The 18,397-nt window shown below is 38.6% G+C and overlaps 1 protein-coding gene across 1 annotated transcript; it reads left to right on the top strand.

Annotated features, from left to right (window-relative positions):
• Window positions 1-2: 2 nt before the first annotated feature.
• Window positions 3-17,757, top strand: LOC139708707 (uncharacterized). The gene is made up of 10 exons (XM_071620641.1): window positions 3-329; window positions 2,071-2,281; window positions 3,925-4,023; window positions 5,412-5,510; window positions 6,667-6,765; window positions 8,128-8,226; window positions 10,339-10,579; window positions 11,269-11,392; window positions 13,008-13,262; window positions 15,958-17,757. Exons 1-10 carry the CDS (start codon window positions 3-5, stop codon window positions 17,509-17,511), a joined length of 3,108 nt encoding a protein of 1,035 aa, XP_071476742.1. The 3' UTR covers window positions 17,512-17,757.
• The last annotated feature ends 640 nt before the right edge of the window (window positions 17,758-18,397 follow it).

Raw genomic sequence — 18,397 nt, 5'->3', positions numbered from 1 at the left:
ACATGGTCTCAGCCATCTCGAAGAAAGTTTCGAAGGAGGCGGCAGATTTGGACAAGAAAGGGACGTTCAAGCCGGGGGGAGAGGACAAGTTCGACAAATACCAGCAACTGAACTGGAAGAGCATTCAGAAGGACCTGAAAGAAACATGCCCAATCCTCCTGCAAGTCTTGCAGTCGGTGGTCCCGGGCGGAAGACGGCCGACGCGGCTGGAGCAGGTGCGGATGATCACAGCCATATCAGTGCTCATGTTCCTGAGAAGGCCGGGTCAGAACAAGCTCATCCAGGAGCTAACGGGTATCATGCTGTGGCTGGCAGGTTGCAAGACTGAGGTGGGTCATGATTTTGAAGAGTGAAATGGACAACAAAATTAAAGGGACTGTATAGTTTTGGTTGAGACCAAACTTTTGGATTTCTAACATTTTTTCTGTGAGATAACGGGAAACTTCTAAAAAATTGAAAGAGCATGTAATTCTGAGAGTAATTCAACATTTATTTGATGACAGTTGGTTTTGAATTGGCTGAGATTTATACGCAAAACAGAGCCATCTTAATAAAGAATGGGACCCACCGTTTTTTATGCTTGCTTTGTTTTCCTTTGTTACCTCCGCCAAGGGAGGAGGTTATGTTTTCGTTACCGTTGGTTTGTTCATTAGTTAGTTTGTTCGTTAGTTAGTTTGTCCGTGTGCAAAATAACTCAAAAAGTAGTTAACGGATTGGGATGAAACTTGCAGGAAAGGTTGAGAGTGACAAAAGTACCAAACGATTAACTTTTGGTAATGATCCGAGAATTTTGGGGGAATTTATGAAGGATTTTTGACATTTTGGCAGGTAGGGTCAATGAACTTGGGAGTTCAGGCTGCGCGTATTTGAGGTTTGCCTGCGCGCATTTGAGGTTTGCCTGCGCGCACTAAAGTGCGTGCTCTAGTGTCTGCTGGGGTGAGGCACGCCGTGCAGCTGAGTGTTTGTGACGTAACAAAAGCTTCTATATTGGAAAATCTGGCAACTTTCAGCACACAATGCTATAACAGTACGTATGGGTGGAAATCACTGATATCTCTACGGAAGAACAAGTTCAGTGGTGAAAATGATTTGCATGCTTGGCGGAGGTCTGCGCTCTCAGAGTGCTTTTCTAGTTTTTTTATGTCTCGGCCATTCCGGAATAGAATTTTATCAAATCAACTGTGAATTCCTCTTACAATTCCTAGAATGGTCTGCTCTGTATCATTTCATGACTGGTTTCGTGGTATTTGGCAAAAAGTTTAAAACACAATCTTCGTCTCCACCAATACTGTACCAGCCCCTTAATAAATAGGGGGTTCACGTCGGCATTTTAATAGAATGTAGGAACCAAAGATCATAAGATGGGTTATTCCCTCCAGATTTTACACGCGAAAGAACAAAAAAGATTTTGCACAGAGATGTGCAGAAATTTCATATTCATATTTCTAATCCAATCTATAGCCCTTCAAAATTGATGCTAACTAGTGAAATTATAGCAAGTCACCTATAAACCAAAGGAATAAGGTGCTGAAAAAGTGTCCCTCTCTTTCTCTGTGGGATCTCTCAATCAATCAATCATTTGAGGGTCTGCTAATCCTTTTATTAAATGCATTATTTACCATGTGAAGATAAAACAAAAATACAGCTTAAGGGCTTCAGAATACATGTAGTCCTAGAATGTGAGTTAGTGATAGAAGGAACCAACTGATGTAAATATGTTAATCAGTTTAGGGTAATCAATGTGAAGTATTGTTTGATATGTAACATACATGTACAAAATGTGACTGATAGTTGTGATAAAATTGTCAAATTGACAACCATCTACATTTATGGTTTATCGAGAAAAATAGTGATATCTCGTTTTATTTTTGGCTTTGCTGCACAATTTTTATCTAGCAATTTAACCAACTGTATTGCCCCTGAACTGCCCAAAACATTGTCGGCAAAACTTCTTGCAAAACTTCCCACTCCAACTGGGGATCCTACATACTGTACCATCCCCCCCCCCCCCTGCCAAACTTGTAGATCTTTTGCCAGTCTGACCATGCCTCGTTTAATCCGATGATACAGACCCTTGTCAGATTGAACCGACTCGGGATGTCTACTAACCAGAAATCAACGTCAAGGAGCGTCGACATGATCAGGAACGCGTTCGATGGGGACCTCAAGAGGCACAAGGAGAGCATAGAGAGAGTCTGTGGGCAAGCAAAGAGCGCAGCGGACGAGAGATTGCTTGAAGAGTCACATGTATCATCAGATTTGTGTTCTGATATGAACGAGGGTGAGCATTATTTTCATCATAGGAAGCATTCAAGCACCCTCTGCAAGCGAACCACACCATACTGTACCCGCGCCAGAGGAGCGCTCGAACGCTCCTAAAGTGTACATACCTTCCGTACTGTACTGAGCCAAAAGTGGACCACTTCCCAATGTACTCCAAAAGCGTACCAAAAGTTTGTTGTAAAGCATGCACGTATCATGCACATGTCACAGTGCAAAGACATTGTATTCTCTTTGTTCTGGACAGCTGTGAGTAGTTCAAGCGCTGGGTGCATGTCATTCTTGCTACAAAAATGCCTTACCTTTTCTAAAATTAACTTGTGAGGTACGCTTTCTCAACAGAGCGCTCGAACGCTCCATATCTGCCACAGTTGGGTGCGGTATGCTTTGGTTCAGTTCGCTTTGGTTGCTTTGGCGCGCTCGAACGCACCCATACTCTTATGCATGGTATCATTACACAGTCCCTGATTTCTATGACATAAAAATGAAATGCATACAAAGGATCTTTGTTGTAGAATTGTCCCAGTGTATACACACAGGCATGTTTCCTATCGAAAGATGTCGCGTCATCTTTCTAAAGTAAGGTTCTCAAATACCAGTCACATTTTATGTGAATGATATGTATTTGTCTTATGTCACTTGCACACAAGCTGTCTAGTATTTCAGTTAGCACAAATATGTGTATTTACATTGAAGACCACCACTCTTTACTTTGCCAGGACTTTGCAAGGAATCACCAGTCGTATGGCCTTTCCAGCCAGACGTGAAGATTTCCAATGTTTCTATCTTTCAATTCAATTTAAAGTTTTATATGTGTATCATTTGACCAGACCTGGAACTGTCGGTCAATTATGCTGCACACTGCAGTTGAAAGTCAAGCTATTATAAGCGAATTTAAACACGTTTGACAGGTCATATGACCCAGTTTGCTTTCAGAGTCATGCCAAAACTGTACTGGTAGGATCATGTAATATGCAGTGGGCTTTATGTGGTCCAGTATAAATCCCACATCAATTCAAGAAGTAAGAAATGGTTTTATTCTATACAGGAATTGTTCAGTAACTGTTACCTGAACAGTAGAGATTTCATTTTAACAACCCTTATCACATTTATTTTCTTTTTCTTTTCTTTTCTTTTGTAGTTTTCTGTGGTGTTCACTGTCTATATTCAAAGTATACTATGATAGTGGCAGAACTAAGCAAAATCATAGCCATTACCATAATTGCCATAGTTGTAACAGCAGAAGTAGTGATATCAATAGTAAATTATGTTCTCATAGCGCTCAATGATTAGTTTCTATTCATGAGCATTAAGCAACACTTTTGTTCTTTTATTTGTGCAACGTGTATGCTTCGATCACAATATGCATATTCAAATTCACTATGACCACTTCATTTTTAGTGGTTGCTTCCAATTTTTTGCTAGAATAGGGGTTATGCAATCACAGTATACATATCTTCATTGCCTGTTTAGTCTGTCATGTAGATTGTTATTCTTGCCAGTTTGTATCTTACATGTATTTATTTTTTACTCACATACCCCGGGAGGGTGATTGAGTTGATAAAACTACAAACTACAAACTACTACAGTGGATTTTAAGCATGTTTGATCCAGCTTATTTTTCTCTCCGTTGACCTACGGTAGGTGGTGATCAAGCACATGGTGGATCAAACGGAGCAGACTGTAGCACTGCCATCAGTGAGGCCCATCCGTCTAGTCAAGACAACACACAGTCATTGCCAAGTAAGATTATGTTTCAAATTATATGGTACTGGATAAACGTGTAGAGCGATGCACATACACCATGAAATTATTACCTTATGGCAATAATGTAACAAATCATGGGAAGTCTTGCCAAATGTGGCAAATTAGGTGAAATTAGAAAAGCACTTGGGTGATAGTGTAGACCTCAGCCTAGCCTATGGTATAATCTAGGCTGAGGATGCAGCTATTGTCTTCACTGTTAGGCTATAAATGTTAGAAGCGTCACAATTACTGACTCTTCACTATTAGTGATACATCTGATGCGGGGAGACTATGAACAGTGGAAGCATCCATCGCCTATATCCTGTCGTCTTGTTTCAGTTGTTGTTTTCTTAATAAACTTTGAATCAATGGGAGTATTTTTTTATAAAAAGCTGCCGATTCATAGTTGATTATACAAAAGACAGTGACTTAAAGTGGATATTATATATAACGAAATGGATGCTTCACCCGCATCAATTGTTCGTAGCCTTGCAGCATCAGGCATATTGCGTTACTACCAAAGGAAATAGTGTCGCCGATTTGGACGTTTAGCATGACAGTTTAAGATCATAGCTGTATCCTCCGCCTAGATTATAGGCAAACCTCGGCCAAGCTGCTCATTTCCAACCATACACACATGTTGGAAATTATCAGCTTGATCCCCCAATTTGCGGAAATGTTGATTAGAAAACAATCCTGTATCACTCCCAAAATTTACTCTTCTTTTGTGTCATCGACTTCTTCTGGAAGTTTCATCCAAATAGTTTCTCAACTTTTTTACTTATTGTGGAAACAGACAAACCAACACCAACCAAAAATATCTTCCTTCCTTGGAGGATGTAGTAATCACAAGAATGCTATTTTAATGAATGTAGTATGTTTATAGAGGAATCGTACAAGATTGTTTGATGAGAAAAAAAAAGGGATTTATTAACACTTGATATACATTATCAACAAAATGTACCTTGGATAACATATCTTGGATGTGGGCGTAAAGTTAGACTTAACTTATTTGCCCCTTGGTGTCGTCATTCTAGGCGCTGTGCAGTATAAGATGGACAAAAAAATATCCCGTTGGGGTTGTATTTGTCCTTATCTTGACTCCAGAACCTCTCTAGGTTAGACTTGAAACTATTCACGGATGGGCTGTCAACTACAAATGATGGCAACTTATTCCACTCACTAATAACTCTTTGAGAGAAAGAGCACTGTCTGACTTTGGACTTGACATGTTTCTTCAGTATCTCAAATTTATGACCACGCATCCTTCCTCCAACTGAGAACTCAAAAAACTCTGAAGACTTCATGTCATCAATCCCATTCACAGTCTTGAAAATCTGTATCATATCATAATTCAGCCTTTCTATTTCTCTCCATCTCTCTAGACACTGATCTTCCACATGATGCATCAAGCAAAGCAACATACAGCACTCCTGCCATTGAGCCCCATCTTGTTCATCATGACTACACACGGACATGGCCTGGTACAATTGGATTTTTTATTTACTGATTAGTACGGAATATATAGAATTAAATCTTTTCAGTCTTTTCGACTCATATTTTACATTTTGGGAAATCTTGTGAAAAGTGGCAGCTCAGATGAGAAAAATGGTAAGGATGCAAAAATTGTTTTAGAGATGAACAGGATCAGATAATATTCTTTGTTAAGAGAGAATCAAGGCTTTATTATGACAGTGGATATTCAGTTAGCCTTGCATGAGTCAACCTCACATATGTGACCGTGCACCTCAAAACGAACACAAAGTCGTACACACTGATTTTGCGTGAGGACTGAAAATAAGTGAAATGGGTCAACCTAGCCGAACTTGACTTTTTCATATTTTCTGAAAGAGCGGGTCTTCTTTTACATTATGCTAAAATTTGGTATCATAAAACGGGCAGGAAGGTGTATTTTTTAGCAGTTTATCTCGAACATTTTTGGTAGAATAGTGTGATTAGGTGTGTCTTTAGAATTCTTTTTTTCATTTCTGAAAAACCTTGTCCACACTCTTCACTTTCAACTCTAATAACTTTTGAATGGATAGTGCTACTGCTTTGAAAGTTGGCATTAATTATGGACAGAATGTGTTAATGAGGCATGCTTAATTTCAGTTTAATCTGATAATTCCTTCATGGTTGTTACTCTGGTGGTTTACTTCCTGTTTTTTGTCCCATTCATCGCACAGCCAGCACGGTTTGGTAAAGATTAAGCGCTTGAATAGACACTGTACTTCAGAGCCTCTTTTCTCAGTTCACACTTTTCCTGAGTTTGTGCTTTCTTTCCAATATGTAGATAGGTTAGGAGAGTCCATTTGATTTGAGTTATACATCATTTTAAAGCTTAAAGTCTGCTCTTTCAGAATATGGTCTTAACTAAAAATTCCTGTTTGGCGACTTTTTGTTTGTTTTGAGGTGCAGGGTCACATATATACATATATATCAAATAATCACTGCAGTCGGTCTTTTCAAGTCCACTTCTTTTTATATTCTATTGATTTGGATTGCTTGTATGTCAATTTTTTTCTATAAGCTGAAGTGATTTCTATTGATTCAACAGAGGCAATGCTGACTGTACTTCAGTTCTTAATAACTTTGAATTGAATTTCAATTGATTTCACACTTATTTCTCCGTCTATCTAGATACTGATCATTCAGATGATGGATCAAGCAGAGCAACCTGTAGTGCGCCCTCTAGTGAGCCCAATCCCCCTAGTGAAGACGACACGCCGACAGTGAATGGTATAATTGCATTTCATACTCTTATTTGGTACAGGATACAGAATTATGTGAAATTAAACATTGAAATTTGCAATAATGACAAACTCCTGACACAAGTATAAGAAATGAGAAATTTTGCAGAAAATAGCAAATTAGATAAATTAAAAAAAAAAAAAGGAGAATGGCAACAATAGTATTCAGTTGGATTTTGAAATTAGATAGGAAAGAAATGTTGGGAAAGAGGAGACAATAATTACCATTGATATATTGTACATGTTTAATTTACAACACAAAATTTGTATTTTCATAGTACATGTATGCATTGTAGATACTGAGGATGGAGAATAAGTGATGGATTAAGTACAGCAGCCTGTTCAACTCACATCATTAAGCCCCTTCCCCCTTAGTCCACACAACACACTGGCACTACCTGGTACAATTACCTTCCAGGACTGTATACTATTTGGTACAGGATGTAGAGTGATTTGATAGGAACAACTTCTGATGTGATGTCCTTCTTGCCTAAATAAAACAAATGAAAAATGATTTAAAAAAAAGTCTAGTGAAAGTATCAAATGAATAATGAAAAGGATACTAATTTGTTTAGAGAGGAGCAGGATTTGATAAGATTCCTTGTTGATGAAGAATAGGGGTTAGTATAATCACAGTGGATATATATATATGTGACCCTGCACCACAAAGCAGACAAAGAGTTGCCAGACATGAACTTCCATTAAAAGGCAGATTCTAAGCTTTAAAATGACATATAACTCTACTCAGATGAACTCTCCTAACCTATCTAAATATTGGAAACAAAGCACACTCTGGAAAAGTGTGAACAGAGAAAAGAGGCTCTGAAGTACAGGGTCTATTCAAGCACTAAATCCTCAACATGAACATGTGCTAGCTGTGCAATGGATACGTAGGACAAAAAACAGAATGTAAACCACCATAGCAACAACAATGAAGGGACTGTCAGATTAAGCTGAAATTTAGCTTGCTCAATTATCCTATACAGTCCATGACTAATGCAAACCTTCAAAGCAGTAGCATAATCCTTTCGAAAGTTATTAAGAGTTAAAAGTGCCGAGTGTGCAAAGGATTATTAAGAAATAAAAAAGGGCCTCTAAGACATACAGTACCTGATGACACTTCTCTACCAAAAAAAGGGGGTTGTAGAAAAACTGGGAAAAAAAAATTCATATTCATGTTATGATTCCAAACTCAAGAATAATGTGGAAGAAGAGTAGCTCCATCAGAAAATATGGAAAACCGGAAATTGAGTTTAAATAGTTTACCCATTTAATTTTGTGTGAGTCCTCACATAAAATCAAGGGGGTGCGACTTTTTAATCCACACTTATTTTTCTGTCTGCTTATCTAGGTGTTGATCTAGCACACGATGAATCAAGCAGAGCAGACGGTAGTACTCCTATCATTGAGCCTCATCCTACTAGTGATGATAACACACTGACATCGCCAGGTATGAGTACATTTCACTTCTGCAGTTTTGTGAGATGAGGAGTTCTAGTGTATAGTCCTGAGATTTGTCTTGGTGTGTTGGTACAGGTAACATTAACTCTTCATGTGCCATGTAAGAAATCCCCTTTGTGTCACATTATTCTGAGACACTAATGGTTTCATGCTTGGAGAAAACATTTTGTTTTTCAAGTCTATGTAACTTCTTTAGATTTCTGTTGAGCTGGGGCAAAAGGTGAGTGAAGTTGTAGAGAAAATGGCAATCTTTGCTTTGATGTGTTATTGTATGACAAATCTATGATTGTTTTTCTTTCACATGACCAGTAGTTACGTTACTGCAAAGGCATGGCTTTTGCACACAAAACAATGACAGGAACTTAGAAACTTCTCTCAAATCCAGTAGAGAACACCTATTGATAGTCAATCACTACATTAAATGCAAGCTACATGTGAGAGGAATGGAAGCGTGAGAAACGCTTTCATTGTACCGCGGCCATTGGCGATTTATCGATCGGATTAGGGGGATTAGTGCCTTTGAGCAGAATATGCGAAGTTGGCACGCCGTCGACTGAGTCGGACGTGCGAATGTGGCACATAAAGAGTTAACTTGGGGTACTCAGGCAGATGTCAGTTGGAAATATGTGTCATATTAAATCATCCTCAGTGTGTAAAACAGGGTTCTTTAGGTTTCTTTAATTTAGATCCGAAATGGGAAGACAATAGCTTACTTATGTTGATGTTGAGGTTTTCTTCATTCAATTATTTGTCAAAGAAATAATAGATTTGTTTATTTTATTTTGTTTTTATTTTCTTATTTATTTATTTATTTATTTATTATTATTTATTTTTTTTTTTTGGGGGGGGGGGAATAGGTAATTGAAGATATGTCACAAAGGTTACATAATGACATCCGTGGTAAAATAGTGTGGGTCATAGTGTATTCCATTCCAAGATTGATGTGCAGGTAGCGCAGCCATATGGATGGTAGGGGTATGTGCAACATATTCAACCCATTCCTTACTGGATACCAGGTTCCCAAGATGGAAGACAGGAGTGCTTGCTTTCATGGCCAATATTCATGTTTCTTTGTGTTATGATGTCCAGAAAAATGGGTTTGATAGAAAGATAAAGAGTTGATTGTATCACAATTTGTTCTCGTCCTGTTTGAAAAATGCATCCATCAGAGTATTATTTACCCTTTTTTCTGATTAGTTAGCCCTTACTCTGCTGTACAACTCACATGAACATGTGCATAGCAATCAAAACTGAGCTGAGTAGATCTCTGTGTTTGACGATCACAGTCATCCCGTTCAAGTGCCTGGTTTTATGTTGAACAGAAGAGTCTGTGAGCCCATCAGCCATGTTCTATTCATGCGTAGCACCCAATCCATATTTTCATTGTTCGATGGCACGTGTAGTTGACCGTGGAGAGGGGATACATCCACCGCTTGACTGCTTTAACACAGGTGGATTTCCATCCTGTACGTCCTCTGTCAACGGGCAAACAGAATCGCGCTTTGGGGCGATAAAGACATTCAGAGAATTGCGGAAGGAACTGGTTGAGTTGCTGTTCCTTTTGTCAAATATAGGCCAAGCTGGTGCACCACCATCCATTTCAGAGTGTATTTGCGGTATGTGAGTGTTGCATTCTTGTCAATGATAAACCTTTGAAGTATGAAAACAGGCAGAACATTGTATGATTGTATTCCAGATGCGGAGAAGGCAGACATTTCTTCAAATCACATGGGATTTACTCTGGTTGTTGGTAGCGTCGATCAACCCCTTAGCACAAAATATAGTTCCATTAATCACTCAAGTTAGTTCCATTTTATGATTGTCTTTCAGAAGTGGAGAAAGCAGACATGTCTTCAAATCACATAGGATTTGCTATGGTGGTTGGTAACGTAGATCACCCTGCGAGCACAAAATCTAGTTGCACAGATCACTCAGATTTGTTTCATATAATGATTGTATTTCAGACGCAGACAAGGCAGACATGTCTTCAAATCATGTGGGATTTACTATGATGGTTGGTGACGTAGATCAACCCCTTTATAGCACAAAACCTAGTTCCATTGATCACTCAAATTAGTTCCATTTTATGATTGTCTTTCAGATGCGGAGAAGGCAGACAAGTCTTCAAATCATGTGGGATTTACTATGATGGTTGGTAACGTAGATCAACCTGCAGGCACAAAACCTACCTCCACAGATCCCTTGAATTTGTTCCAGTGCTACGCTGCTATGGACCGTGTTCCATGCTTTCATCTCAGCGATGTCCATCCTTCCATAGAGGAAATTGAGGCCATTAGTGAGGAAGTCTTCTTACCATCAAAGGAGGATGTTGAACTCCTGAGGTATGTGTGTGTACACATTTTGAGTAATTGCATTGTATATTGGACATGTAGTAGTATTGTATGAGCTATTATTTTCGCAAGGGTTTAATTTTCGCAAATTTTACGAATCACAGTTGGATCGCGAATTTAGCAGTGCGTGAAAATGACTCCATGCGCTGTGTTAACAGAGCATTAACGTTAGCGTCAGCGTCGGTTTGCGAAAACAACATCTCACAAAAACGTCTATGACCTCATCATTGGGGGGAAGTATCTGTACGTGAAAATAACAGCGTATATAGTACATGTATTTGTATCAAGTGTTTTGAAATGAAATCCTGACTTATGAACAAAATGTGATCATGCAAATTTATTCTCTCTCAAAGAAAAAAGAGTAAATAAATGAATAGATAAAGTACTTGGGTACTAAACTGTGCAATAATATTCAGGATAGTACTCTACACTTTTTCTATCTCTCTCCCTCTCTCTCTCTCTCTCTCTCTATCTCTATCTATCTACCCATGTATCTCCGTCTCTCATTCACTATACACCTTACTGTGTATTGTTACTTTCTGACAATTTTCACTCTTAATATCTGTTTTCATAACATTGTTTTATAATTAATGATAGCAATTACAGCTAGAAAATAATGATTACTTTAATTAACGTAAGCCCTGATTGTCATTTGTTTTCACTTTTTATTTCAATGACAGAATGGAGTACCTCGTCACTATCAAGCGGATTTTGTCATCTCATATTCCAGTCTTCAAGAAGATGAAAACCGTCGACCATATTCCCCATCCTCATGCCGCTGAAACCAAGAAGAAGAGTAAAATAGTAAGCAAATGTTACCAGAGTATGAAGTTATATGATTTGTTGATAGGGAAGCAAGGGAGTGATAATGCCCTTGTCTTCCAAAAATCCCTGATAAGCTTAGAAAAAAAAATTATTAATGACTTCGTAAATAAATAGAGAAATGAAAAAAAGAAAAGAAGAATCACAAAAATATATAGATAAAACAGTAAAGAGCATTGAGAAGTCAGTAAGGCCCCAGTCACATGTAAACACGGATCTTCAAGGATGTACACGATGATCTGAGGAGCTCCAGGATAGTTTTGACCTCGAAGCATCGACGAGCGTTGACGTGACTGCACACGGTATCAACACTGCAGCTATACGGATAAGGCTGGAAGAGCACCGCGGCATCTACACAAGACCATAACGGCAGCTGCACGGCAGCCACATGGACCATCCCAGATTGCTCTGCCAATACGGCAATCCCTGGATGACATCAGATGTTTTTGACCTCCAAAAGTTGCTGTGTTGGCCTCCCGGATGTCTAAGGATGCACAAGGTGTCAACACAGATCTCTCCCCGGATCAGATCCGGGATGATCTGGCTTGTCTGTGTGACTGGGGCTTTAGACTTTGTGGATTCTCTTTTCCCCGCCCCCTAAAATAAAAACGCAATTCTAAAAACAACAACTAATTTTTTTACTGATAAACAAGCTTACATGCAAAAACAACAACAACAAATAACATATTAGACACAAAAGGAAGCTTAAACAACTACTTTATCCCCTTGAATCGACCAATGGTTTATATTCACACTAGTTATGACCAATGCTAAGTTTTGAAGGCCTTTGAAGAAAATGATTGCAGCCTTCCAACTGTTTCTGAAATAGTCCCTCCAGACAGTCAGCAAATTATCTCTTTGAAGAAGAAACTGATGAAATATGTGCCTTTTCGGTCATGCTAGTCAATTGTAAAGCAATCCTGAAATGTATTGTTGAAGAAACTAAAGGATTGTACATGTAGGAGAAGAAATATATTTCATGATGAAAAACAAAGGTAGGATGATAATGTAGGAAATGAAAAAGAGAGTATGACAAGTGGTGAGATGCAGAGAGACTGAGAAACAAAAATTGACATTGAGTGAAGAAGAAAAGAAAAGAATAACACAAAATGCAATCAAACATGGTTAAAGGTCCTGTTTACCTTTGGGAACAATGATTTAAAAAGAAAGTCAAGATATGACATTTAGTGTAGGTTTGTTGGACCTCAAAACATCCTATTATGTAACATTTTTGTTTAAACCCTAAAATATAAAGAGATGTCTGTATTATTCTTAATAAACCGTAACTGTATACGGTTTAGTCTGGAAACATTTTCATTAGTTATTATTATTCACATTTTGTGTATTTAACAATACTTAACATTAATTATACTGATCACATTTTCACAATTGTTTCCATCCCTAAATCACATTTTAGAACTATTTTAAAGCACAAATGCTGGGTTTTGTTTCATCTGCAAATGGAAAATTATGCCTTCAGGGAGATGTTTGAAAGGTTGTCTTCCTATCATTTTTGTAATAAATTGTTTATCTACCAGTAATTAGCTTTCTCATTTGATTTAATCAGTATTCTCAATTGTTTTGTTCTCTATATCAGTTCCCGTTTGGCATCCTTCAGAAGACCGGGTCAAAGGTCAGCAAGATGGCGGATGTCCTGGACCATCTCACCCAGTATGTCCCCAAGGACTCGTCATCACAGCCCATCCCGCTGTTGCTCTTCGGAGACCAAGAGAGCTGTGAGAGACACCGGGATGCACAGGATGCCCTTGAGAATGAAGAATCAGAGTGGGACAGACTCTCAGGTCTTCACCCGGCTGTCCAGGAATGGAATAAGAGAGTTCTCACTCTGCAGGTAAATTCCATTACATTTAATTACATGCATAATTTGTGACCCTGCATTACACCCCCCCCCCCCCCCCCCCCCTCCCTCCCCCCCCCCAAAAAAAAAAAATATATATATATACATATATATATAAATAAATAAATGAACAAATAAATAAATAAAGATAAAAATAAATAATAATCACGTAAATAGATAAGTAAATAGATACAACAATAAATGAATAGATACCAAATAAAAAAAAGAATGTCACTTGACCGGAATTTTTTATTAACAGCAAATTTCAATTCAATTCAATAGTTATTTTATTTCCATCATCAAAAAAAAAAAGTGGTACATTTTTTCAATTTGTTTTCATTCTTCTGATGAAGGCTTTTTTTTTTCAAATACAATATAAAGTATATGCACGAATGATATCATTAAAGGAAACAATCAACATTGCCATGGCAACAAAAATAATAAATAATCATAACGATGGAAAACAGTGTTCTACTAAAAAGCCAAAGCTTGTAGGACGTGGAACACTGGCCAAAATCAGATTCTTAATTCAAAGCAAATTCTGATTCTGAATTTAAGAACAGACTCTCAACTTTTACATCATCTATAACTCAATTCAAATTGGCTCTCTTAACCTATCTTAACCCTAAAAAGACTGGGTTAGTTTGATGCCCAGCAGAAAAAATTGATATGATGTGAAAAAAGAAAAAAAAATGTGTTGAATATCCTTAAAAAAAAAAAAAAAACCCAACCCAAACAAAACTAACAAACATTTTTTTTTTTTTTCCACCAGTGAACAATCCTGAGGCTTGAAGAAAAAAATCATTCTTTCCTAATGAAGTATTTTGGACTTCAGAAGCAATATCTGAAACACTTTCTCACTATTTGAATTTATTCTCTTGAAAAGGAAAAGCATAGCACATCATAGATGATAGTTACAATGTATTGATAACCATTTTGTTTTCAAACATTCAGTACATGAAATTGTGGTATCTGTACCTCAAAGTGGCATTATGCTGTGTACAATAACTATGCTTAAGCAGATCCAAGAACCTCAATTCTTTTTTTTTTCTTTTTTTTTCAGAAAACCAGGAGAATCTTAAGGACGATCTATTTACTTTATAAGACTGTATAATGAGTTTAGAAGAAAAGCGAATTTGTTTATAGTCACTAGGGTGACAAGACCTTGTATCTGCAATTTTGGTAAAAATGACTTTCTTGGATAAATGGTCAAATAATGGTTTAAATGATGTCCTGTGCAAATCACAACTGTCTTGCTCCAAAAATGAAGCCACCATGGCATGTCAAAGGAAAGGCCATCCCATTCGCCACAGTGCTTTGGTCGCCATGATTTTTGGCTCTCCTGAACATATGACGTTTTGTAGATACAAGGTCTTGTCCCCCCAGCAGCGTTATCCTATATGAGCTTTTTCACTTTGACGATGAGCTGCCTGGGTTCCGTCAGCTTGTCTTTGTGTACATCATTGCTCACTCCCACCTTCAATCCCCAAATGGTAATGCCTTTAGTTTTAATGCCAAACTTTCGTTCAGAATAAACTAGTTCGTACATCTGTAGTTCTTCTTTGTGCATGAGCAGAAAAAGGTCATTTGTACAAAGACGCATGTTGTTTTTTGAATTCATGAGGATAAGCATTTGTCATAATGATTATTCATGCAATCCTTGTAACTGATACTTTCCATTACATCTACCTGACTGCAAACCTGATATTTGGCAATACAAATATAAACATGTTTTTTAATAATGCATTCAATAAAGAACAAAGAAATTGGTGCATCCCCAGAGGGTTGTTTGACGGACCATTCTGGTCACCCGGGGCCTGTTTTATAAAACTTGTCATCAGTGGCAATTGCCACATTTCTATGACAAATTTGCTCTCAGCCAATCAGATGCAAGGATTTCAGTAGCTTGTCACATCTATGACAACTTGTCACTGATGACAAGTTTTATGAAACGGGTGCCTGGTCTCGTTATGCAAGATCACTTTTGTGGTTAACACGAATTCCACAAATTGTTACTTCGGGTAAACTGAACAGTTACTCATTATCTTGCTTTGAATATGAGTGAAGTGCCTAGCTAACTGAGAAAATGGAAAGGTCTTTTGTACCATCCTGCACATGAGCTGATTACAAACTGGTTTATAGCTTTGACATCGGTGAAACGTAGCATGACGTTCATAGGGCGTGGTCTCAAGTGGCTCCCTTCATTTCCAGTAGGCCCCATTACCTGTTGTGTGCAATGGGAGCGCTCAAGCTCCACCTCGTTCATGGGTAGCCATGAAGTCAGGGCATAGGTTAGACACTCCTGCAATCTGTTCATTGGAGACTCCTCCCCTTCCAGAATTCTGTCTAGTGTGACATTGTTCTGCTTGCTGTGGTTGACAAGGTCCATGACATTCCTGCCCACAGAGGACAAATGTATTCCAAGTTTGACCTTTCCGAATTTCTTAACATTTTATGCTAAGCTCTTCACTTTGAGGATAGAAAAACATCCTAAAAAAATTTCTGGATAAAGTTACTCCTTAAAAAAGTTGGAAATTGTGATGCAGCTCAAAATTGTGTATCCTTCTAGCTCGAAACCAATTGTGCTGTCCTAACATTGATGTTGACTGAATTATCAAGATTGAAATGTACTTGCAGTTGCCTACTGCACAAGTAATAAAATCTTTCTATTCAATATTGTGTCTTGCAGGATGATTTCGCCCTCCTGTACAATGCACGCAGCATGCGTTCCTCTGGGACACTGTCTTTCATTAAGAAACATTTCGGCTTCATAACTGTAAACGAAAAGATACCGATTTGCTTCGACGATGCAACCAGCTTGTTGCGGTTCACAACTGAAGGCTATGTCCTGGCAGCGGCTTTGCACCTCATGGGCATCACATCAGTCCATGAGGCAGGCAGAGATGAGATTACCACAGATGTTGCTGCATACTTTGACAGAATCTGCAATGAAGTGCTGGATGTGGCATTCCATCCACCATACGAAAACCTGCTCCATGAAGAAGAAGATACTCCAGTTGGTCATCCATCTCGCGATCAGGGAGAACCTGCCTCGTCCAAGCCTTCTATGGAAGACGGCCCATCCTCCTCCACTTCTCGGTATTGCCTGTGTAGGTCAGTCTTGGAGGAAGACATGATTGGTTGTGACAATCCATCGTGTGACAGAGGTTCGTGGTTTCACTATTCATGCATCAGTCTGTCAAAGAGCAAAGTACCACAGGGTGTCTGGTTCTGCAGCAGGTCCTGCAAGAAAGATGCAGCAAGGAATAAGAAAGATGCAGCAAGGAACAAGAAAGATACAGCAAGGAACAAGGAAGATACAGCAAGGAACAAGAAAGATACAGCAAGGAACAAGAAAGATACAGCAAGGAACAAGAAAGATACAGCAAGGAACAAGAAAGATGCAGCAAGGAACAAGGAAGATACAGCAAGGAACAAGAAAGATGCAGCAAGGAACAAGGAAGATACAGCAAGGAACAAGAAAGATACAGCAAGGAACAAGAAAGATGCAGCAAGGAACAAGAAAGATACAGCAAGGAACAAGAAAGATGCAGCAAGGAACAATAATGCTGAAAAGCCTGGTCAGCGAAAATGTCACAAGTTTGAGTACACCAAGGCAGTCTTGTTTCACGGACTGGGGGAAATGGTCAGGTACGACGCCATCCGAGAAGGCGATGGAAACAGAATCCTCGCCCATTGGCGCTTTGACATGCTTCGATTCTATGCAAACCAGCACTTGAAGTATTTGACAGAAGGGCATCATCTGTTGATGGATGTTAATGGAGCACTTTCACCTAGGTTAGCCTATCAACTGACGTGGAATAGAACGGTTAACATTCAGGGTGGCTCAGGACGCAACGTGTCGATGGACCTAGAAATGGAAACCCTCAACAAGGACTTTAAAAAGTTTATGAAATCAGCTGTAGGAATCCAAATAGATCATGCTATTCATAGGTACAACCAAACAGTTGGTCTCAAAGCATGTGTGGCAAAATTCTTTGACAGGAAGGGCAGTGGAAAGGAAGACAAGAAATCAGCCAAGTCCTCACAGCACAAAGACACGATTACGCTCGCTGAAATGCTACTTCAGGAGGGGTGCCTGGAGGAAGTAGTGGGCAGAGGACATGCTGGATTTGAGAGATTTGAATTTCAGGGAGAATTCACCCAGGAAGAGAAATTCAAGGAAAGGATGTCTATGTTGTCATGGAAGAGACTTGAGAGAGAAATGCTTTCCCAGTTGTAAACTGTGGTGGAGCGAGATGAACCATGGCTTTTGAAAAATTGCCAGGGGGATGTGATGATGCCATTGTTCACTTCATATTATAAAGATGTAGGAGTGAGTGCAATTTTTACCCATTCCCACTTTCGTATTTGTGATGAATCCGTTTCGCTGAAGGTGGTGCTAATCTTCCCTAATGATTTGTAAATCACAAGTTTGAAGAACTCGGGAGTAACATTTGAGCCATTTTCTTGGATAGGTGATTGACAGCGAGCATAATTTAAGTCATGAATAGGAAAAATGTGTTTGTTTGAATGACTACTGATGTGTTGATTTCTGTAAGATACAACACATGATTTGTACCCATTAAGCCCTTGTCGTATGTCAATTTGTGAAAGACAAACTTAAATACGTCCAGAGAGTATGAAGAAATATGAGATCAGTATGGCAACATTTCTTGTGATACACATATGGTTTATCCTGTCTGAATGCAGGAGAAAACCTGTAGGGAGCTATATTTCAGGACCTTATACGTTTATTACAGCTCAGTGCACTTTTGGACCTCACAGTACAGTCACACACAGGAGAGGCAATTAATAGAACACTTGGAGTTGATATGTCCAAAGGCTTTCTGTGCAGCCCTGACAGATCTCTTTCTGCACTTGTGCCAGACCCACGCCTGGTGGAATAAATTGGCTGAGCATGGTTGTATACATATGAAGAGTTTGTTTGCAAAAACCGATAAGTCCATATTTACCAAATGGAGATATATGCGATTAAAGGTCAAGAAAAATAAAGAGAATAATAAGAAAATTTTTGCTTCTTTTGACCATAACTTAAAAAATATACCTTTATGTGAAGTGACCAATATATCATTTAAAAGGTATTATTTTGTACGTTATGACAGAAA

The sequence above is a fragment of the Diadema antillarum genome, unplaced genomic scaffold (assembly GCF_040938485.1).
Source record: "Diadema antillarum isolate AM-2024a unplaced genomic scaffold, OU_Dant_1.0 seq00001368_RagTag, whole genome shotgun sequence".
Taxonomy (NCBI): Eukaryota; Metazoa; Echinodermata; class Echinoidea; order Diadematoida; family Diadematidae; genus Diadema; species Diadema antillarum.
Note: the sequence above shows the minus strand (reverse complement) of the source record. Positions and strands in the feature narration are given on the sequence as shown.